Source organism: Saccostrea cucullata, unplaced genomic scaffold, assembly GCF_032062105.1.
Source record: "Saccostrea cucullata isolate Sc308-1 unplaced genomic scaffold, CSIRO_AGI_Scuc_v1 ctg6782, whole genome shotgun sequence".
Classification (NCBI taxonomy): Eukaryota; Metazoa; Mollusca; class Bivalvia; order Ostreida; family Ostreidae; genus Saccostrea; species Saccostrea cuccullata.
In genome coordinates this window covers 26,059-34,058 of record NW_026928553.1, presented here as the reverse complement: position 1 = coordinate 34,058, position 8,000 = coordinate 26,059, and the positions used below count along the sequence as shown (strand labels likewise).

The window sequence follows — 8,000 nt, the reverse complement described above, 5'->3', positions numbered from 1 at the left end:
AAACTATTGAGATAAAATTTCAAATTTTTCACACTTTCTACATCACCAGACAGCATATTTGTCAAATAAACATTTTCAAAATCAAAACCTTAATGAGAGTTTTATTGTGCCAGCCCACTAACGTTTTGATCGCCCATTGCTACATTTATGAAGTCACATGGCACAAAATACAGGTACTCATGACTGAATAGTTTTAAGAATATTTTATAAAATGAATTAGATTAAAAATATGCTTATACAATGTTATAGTGAGGTATAACCTGCAATAAACACATATTTTTCATGTAGAAATAAAAAAAATCTCTTTTCAAACAGGGATACTTATTTCTATACTGTGAAATCATTTGTTTAATGGTGACCAATCCTTCTTCTTACATAGGATCAGCATTAAAACACATTATACCTCCTAATGAGAGATTTTTTTTTCAATTACACTTAATTAAAAAAGATTTTTGAATCAAAATTAGCATTTAGTCTTTGAAATAAATTATGAACTATGAAAATATACATAGTGTTCTTAGATTTTTAGATTACAGGAAAGGGGAATCAGAATGATCTGAAAAAGAACCAGTCACCACAAATACAAATAATTCCACAGCAATCGAAGTCATTTCTGATTAATTCTGAAACGAAGACAGGAATTATCTGTTAGTTTTATGGATCCATCTGTATAGAAGGAATCTGAATTTTAAAAAAATGTTAAGGATGTTAAATGAAGGTCTTTTTATCAGTTTTACTGTACTATGAGTGAGTACAATCTAATTAAAATTAGATGTAAGATCTACTCTCATACTCAATACATTAACATCTTACAATATCCCAAAGAGGGTCACGTCAGAGGTCAGATTCTGAACAACTGCTTTGACAAATATGTGATGATTTTGCAGGTGACGATTTGATTGGTTGATTGAATTTGACCTCTGATGTGATCCTCTATGGGATGTTGTTAGATGTTAGTGTAGCTCTTTTTACTTATTAATTGAAAGCTTAGATAAAATAAACAAGACAAACAAGACAGGTAAAAAATAAAACTTAGCTTTTACAAGTTAATGAAGCAGCATGCTGTTAATTACAGTATACCATATAGCGGGTTATTTTAGCGGGGTGCTAATTTTGGCTTATTTTGGCGTTTTGATGATAGTCCGCTAAAATTTTAATCGCTAAAATACTCAGTACTCTTCTTAGTGTTCATCTGCAAAGAGTTGAAACCCTGCGTCCGCTAAAATAAATGACGCCAAAATTATTGGCATACCTTTGAGTAGGCAAAACGCCAAATTTCACACCTCGAAGAAAACCTGCTATACGGTATCTGCTGCATCAATCATAAAACACTTATTTCACCATATTTTCACCTTTCTTCCTGATCAATTTTCACTCTTTGATATCTTATGCTTAAAATTGCAGAAATATTAAAGCTAAGCTTAGATTTTCCCATTTGAGTATCGATAAAGCTATTTACACATTTGCAAGGGTACAAGAACTTACCATGCAGATCTAGGTAAAATTCAGAGTGATCATTTATTCATTGAACAAATTTTTAAATATCCTGCCCCATTTTCCTTTCACATTCTCAACTTAAATTTAGAGCAACATAACCTAGTTGTATATATTTCAATTACAGAGTTCTGGTTAAACACATTAACATGAAACATAAACACCACAGATATAAATTAGTCATTTTAAATGTGGATATTTTTTTTTCATAACAGAAAACTTACAAAAATGCCCTAAAGAAAGTAGAAAAAAGAAAAGCAATTCTAAAATAACTAAAATAAGTGTGCAACCAAACCATGTAAATTTGGCTGGGATTGAATTGTTAGTAGAATGCAGTCTTTCAAACTAAACTTGTCTAGAGTATCTTTTTATCTACATGTATTCAACATTCCGTCACTTGAAAGGTTTCAGGTTTTTCATGGTTATAGACAACATGTAAACTGAAAGTCTAAGATTCTATAAACAAGGCAGAGCAATGGGATCACAACAAAGCAACAAAAGCTATTGTTTTAGAGCAGCCAATGATGGGGGTATCTGTCCATTACTTCTTAAAGACCTGCATTCTAAAAGAAATGGTATATAAAGTTACCTTCTAATTTGATGTCTGTTGCAGCATGGAAAAGAAGGTCAAAAACTCTTTTTTGAAATCTTAGCAATTTTGAAAAGTGTTTCAAAACATAAATATTCCACACAAGATTATGTTAATAGAAATATAGTAAATCACACACTAAGCTATTTCTTTTCAAACATCAACTGAACAAAAAGTTCACTTCAATGACACACAAAATTATTTTTACAATAGATTTTTATACATCCGTACACATTTAACAAATGAACTGCACACAGTTATAAAAGCCTTCACACTATATGGTGTAAGCGTACTCACCTTTGAAGGACTTAATCATGCCTTTCCTCATGATTGGAAGACAGAGGGGAATATAGTGCTCGTGTGAACAAACCTCACACAGAAACTCAAACTTCAGATCATACAGAGACTGAAACCAAAACAAACATTGAATTAAGGTAGTCCAATCTTCCGGTTCTAAAAATCAGCAGTCCAGTAATTGAACAATACTCCAATATCTTACATGATAATAAAACTAGTTTTGGGACAGTTTATCACAAACACAAAATACATCATGATTTTGCTTAAAATACTTTTTGATTATCTTCATATTTTCAAGCTCTAATGAATAAATTACTTCATGCTGACTCTTTTGTTTTTACTACACATATTTTAGTTTCAACCGATTTAAATTTAAGAAGACAAACCTTGGAATCCCCTGGACCAAATTGTTCTACATAAGACGCAATGTTCTTAAACACAAATCCTCTATCCATCAATGTAAAGCAACTCTGTAATAAAATCAATAAGAAAAAAATCATGTACTGTAACAAAATCATCTAATCCTTCAAGGACATAAATCTTGTAAAACAATGTCTTTCTAAACAAAGCTTACTTAAAATTACATACCAAGAAAATGTATATTTTGCTAAGAATGTCTGACTAATGAGTTGGTACACCTTACAATTAACCAAATGGCAATTCCATATTTGATTTCCATCAAAAATTATAACCAAGGACACTCTGAGCATTCAGGATTAATTTAGGCTATACCTTCACAAACTTGGCTAAACTTTGATTGGCCATCTTTGTCTCTCTAGGCATCTCTCTTTGTTTCTGGATGATATTGGGAGTCAGTGTTTGAAGCAGGTTTTGTATTCTGAACTGATAATCAGATGTAAATCTCTCATTCCTTGGCATCTGTAAGATACACATGTAATATAAAATTATCTTCTAAAACATTTTTTCACTACAGTTCAATGATTTCAAAATCGATTCTTCTCTGCAGGATCTGACCATAAATTTCTTGGATAAACTTTGGTATTTCAAACACAAAGATACCAGATACAGATATTGCCTTGATTTATTCAATAGAATATGTGTAAAACACTCTGTTATTGCGAATAATGTGAATATGTTAAGTGATTTGGAAGTCCCAACCACTTACTCTGAAAGTATTTGACCCTCCATATCTTGAATCCAATAAAAGGCATGTATATTTTTTTTTCTCTCAGTCACATTGAGATCAAGATTACAAGGTTTGACATTAGTTGAACATACACTGTGTAAAATTCATCAAAGAGTATGGGAGAAGTATTCTTACCTTGATTCTGTCTGTGCCTATGAGGTAGAGAGCCATGCTCTTAATGAGGATCTCAAAGAAGTATTCTTACCTTGATTCTGTCTGTGCCTATGAGGTAGAGAGCCATGCTCTTAATGAGGATCTCAAAGAAGTATTCTTACCTTGATTCTGTCTGTGCCTATGAGGTAGAGAGCCATGCTCTTAATGAGGATCTCAAAGAAGTATTCTAACCTTGATTCTGTCTGTGCCTATGAGGTAGAGAGCCATGCTCTTAATGAGGATCTCAAAGAAGTATTCTTACCTTGATTCTGTCTGTGCCTATGAGGTAGAGAGCCATGCTCTTAATGAGGATCTCAAAGAAGTATTCTAACCTTGATTCTGTCTGTGCCTATGAGGTAGAGAGCCATGCTCTTAATGAGGATCTCAAAGAAGTATTCTAACCTTGATTCTGTCTGTGCCTATGAGGTAGAGAGCCATGCTCTTAATGAGGATCTCAAAGAAGTATTCTTACCTTGATTCTGTCTGTGCCTATGAGGTAGAGAGCCATGCTCTTAATGAGGATCTCAAAGAAGTATTCTTACCTTGATTCTGTCTGTGCCTATGAGGTAGAGAGCCATGCTCTTAATGAGGATCTCAAAGAAGTATTCTTACCTTGATTCTGTCTGTGCCTATGAGGTAGAGAGCCATGCTCTTAATGAGGATCTCAAAGAAGTATTCTTACCTTGATTCTGTCTGTGCCTATGAGGTAGAGAGCCATGCTCTTAATGAGGATCTCAAAGAAGAACCAGGAGTACTTGAGGAACTTGCAGACCACTACATTGTCAGCGTTGGCCGGTCGGAGGATAGTGGTCAGGTTTTTGGCCAGCTCCTCATGCACTGTGTGGACATTTTTACTGCCTTTTGGAATGGGGTCAGGGTTAAACACATACTGAAAGAAAACAATCTATTTAAGTATGGAAAAACTTGTAATTTATCTGTGGTTCTTTTTATTTCATAATATAAATAGATCAATTAGTTTGTGTTTTTCAAAATACTTGTTGAGTGAACAAACCTTGACATAACTTTTAAGAGCATCTTGTTTATCAGCTAGGGACACCTCAGTGACAATGTGAATCAAAACTCTGAAATAAAAATGTCACTTCTGTACTTAAAAGTAGTCAAAAAGCTGTAATAAATTAAATTGAAAAAAAAGTTTTATCCATTCAATGTGGCAAGACATTTTTAAAGTGTAACTGATTACATGTATTTGGAAATGTAACAAGAGGCCAATGGCCCATAATCAGGGCTGTCACAGCACCTTTTGGTACAGGGACCAGGTCCCTCTATATTGGGAAAAATCCTCGACATTTTTGTTAAATTGGAAAAATTATAAACATACTTACATGTACATGGATTAACCTCCCCAGCAAAATATTTAATCATGAAAGCCATTTATCACTTTAAAAAATATACTTGAAATGCTAAAATTTACAGGACATAAGGTCTGATAAAATCTATATTTAACAGACAAAACATTTACTTACTAGACAGGCATTTTTTCTTTTATTTTCATATGATACAGAGACTGAAAAAAAAATGGGGGGGGGGTGTTTCTTACTATTTAATTGCACCCTAAATAATTAAAAAATTTAGATTATAAAGAATGATTTTATTGAAATGATCAAATTACTACTTAAAAGGTTAGCATAAAATTGCCCAAAATTTATTTCTTTTTTTATGGTCATTTGACTCATGCAAATGAAACAGATAGTGTCCAAGATTTTATTTTAATTCATAATTCACTTTAAAATATATATTATTATTTTATGAACTAACTCATAATAGTTATCCTTGTTTAATAATGAAAATAAGTTCCCCATCCCAATCTACGTATGACCTATCTATAGATCTCTATTCCATGACAGAGGAAATTCGAATTAGAAATAAACTATCTTGACAGGTTGTTGCAGATTAAAATTAAGCATGCATTACTGCTAAATGGATCAAATAAAGGATGTGTGTGTGGGATATTAGGTCGTATATCCGAGAAAATACGTGTTTGGGAAATTTTTACAAATGAAATTGGGAAAATCTAGCACTTTGTGCCATTGGGAATGGGTCCGATATTCGGTCCAAATTTGAGGGGAGTGACGGCCCTGATAATAAACATAGAGAAGAATCCTTTCTGTAATTCAAAACACATACATGTACCTTGAATTAAGGGGGGACCTATGTCCGAAAAGTCTTTGTGTGAAATTTTCAAAACTTTGACATTTCTTTCCTGACCACTTGATCTTAATTTTTAGTTATTAAAAACAATACCTTTATATGCCTATTTTTACACAGGAGCACGTGCAAAAACAGTGTGAAATGCTAAAAATAGATTATTTTCAGACATTATTGTTCTACTCCAAATATGCGCTAAAAAGAACCAAAAATTTCAAATCACATTCGAAATCAACATGTATTTAATTTATATGACTTGTATCTTTAAAATGAAGGCAAATTCGTTGTAATTCATCTCGCCTGAAATTTTATAAAGGAGCACAATGTAAGTATTACCCCGTTTTTCTTGTCGTATTTTTTACAACTCCGACATACATAACAGGTAATATCTTAAAAAGTCTTTGTGTGAAAATGTTGTAATTCATATTGTTTGAAAGAAATGACCCCTCTCTTTAATTTAACAAGGAAAAAAGTATACCTTTATGATAAAATAAACGAGAAATATGACGTTTTCTTTTATTTTCGTACTCTTCTGTCATAAATATTGACCTTTTTGCACTAAAAAAGGGTAAGTTAGCACTGACAAACATCTGAATATAAAACTATTTTGCAAAAAACGAGTATTTTGTTTTGATAAGAAATAATTTAAACAGATAAACTCTTTTCTTCTTCATTCTAATCATTCTGCCCCCCCCCCCCCCTTCCCTGTCAACAACCAACACCCAATAGAACCTAGGAATGACTTTATACAATAAAATCTACATACACTATAAATCAATAAGTAAATATATGTACAAATAATATTTCTTAACTTTTTCTTAGTTTTATCAAGAAAATACAATTAATGGTAATCATAAAATTAAACATATTTCCCTAATTTAAGCCACTGTCTTTGCTGAATTTTATCTTATATTTTTTGCATTTTTATATCAGAATACTGTAAACCAACTTTTATTCGCGACGACTTTATTTTGCGATTAACCGAGAGTAAACTAGTTCGCGACGATTAATTTTCGCAATCAAGTCATTTTTGGAAATGTTTTAATAGAAAAAGAGACTTTAAAACCCAATCGCGGCGAGAAATATTCGCGATGACGATGCTCTCGCGAACCTCGCGAAAATTTCTCGCACGCGAATAAAAGTTGGTTTACAGTATCATAGAGGTATTTCTTCACAACTGAAATTGCTATGAATTATCAACCAAAGGAAGAGAATTCTGATATTAACAAACTCCATAAATCAAATAAAACTGTTTTAAATAATGAAAAAATTTTCTTTTTGTAAACTGTGTACTTTTTTGATTGATAACAATGTAATGCCTATAATCACAGTTGCAAAGTCAGCGGGAAAAAAACAAACGTGGCTATTGTGACGTCACATTACGCTGCTTTGACGTCGAACGACATAGGTCCCCCCTTAAGAGCAAATTGAAGAAAAAGAAAACTTGGAGAGCGCAATTCAATTGTGTCAAAATTTTCTGACCTTGAACTTCTCTTTGACTTATATTTTTGTCATAGTTGAATTTCTTTTTTGGATAATAAATTTTACAATGAAAGAAAAATTGAGGTAAAGAATGTTCAACAAAAGTACAGACCAGTTTTCTATGAAGACTTTGTCCATTATACCGATCAAATAATTATTTTGACTTGCATAAAATCCATCTGGCTAGCTACATCTTCCTCCATATAATGTCCTCCTATGAGGTGTACCTTTCATACATTATAATTATTACAGTATATAAGTGTATACATACTTGACAGCATTGAGGGCCACGTCGTCACTGATGGTCTTAACAAGGAGGGAAAACAGCTGATTTAACACCGTCGGCAAGAACTGGACATAAGTCAGTACATCAACAGCGTGCAGAGACTGGAAAAGGAAAATATATACCTTAAAATACTCTGAATGAAAATAAATTAATACTACTATCAGAATGTAAATCATTGTTCATGTTTTATACACCTTGAAACATCACATTTTATGGTTTTTTTCAAATATATCTATAATTCCAATAAATATGATTACACATACACTGTATACATTTCATTGCTTTCAATTACATTGTAGGTTTTCAAAAAAATTAATTTTGATTTTCATTCCTGAATTATAAGCGATACATGCCTGCATTAGGTATTTTCAAGCTCAAAATTTGGC

At 32.3% G+C, this 8,000-nt stretch overlaps 1 protein-coding gene across 4 annotated transcripts in view; it reads right to left on the bottom strand.

Moving 5' to 3' along the window:
* Nucleotides 1-2,042: 2,042 nt before the first annotated feature.
* LOC134277941 (dedicator of cytokinesis protein 9-like) overlaps nt 2,043-8,000 on the bottom strand; it is a 31,801-nt gene continuing 25,843 nt past the window's right edge. For all 4 annotated transcript variants that reach the window (XM_062760245.1, XM_062760246.1, XM_062760248.1 and 1 more), the window contains 7 exons: nt 7,600-7,715; nt 4,693-4,762; nt 4,363-4,569; nt 3,113-3,259; nt 2,767-2,850; nt 2,381-2,489; nt 2,043-2,098 (listed from right to left, as the gene is read on the bottom strand). In XM_062760245.1, the coding sequence (XP_062616229.1) occupies nt 2,058-2,098; nt 2,381-2,489; nt 2,767-2,850; nt 3,113-3,259; nt 4,363-4,569; nt 4,693-4,762; nt 7,600-7,715 (774 nt within the window). In that variant the 3' untranslated portion in view covers nt 2,043-2,057. The remainder of the gene's footprint in view (nt 2,099-2,380; nt 2,490-2,766; nt 2,851-3,112; nt 3,260-4,362; nt 4,570-4,692; nt 4,763-7,599; nt 7,716-8,000) is intronic.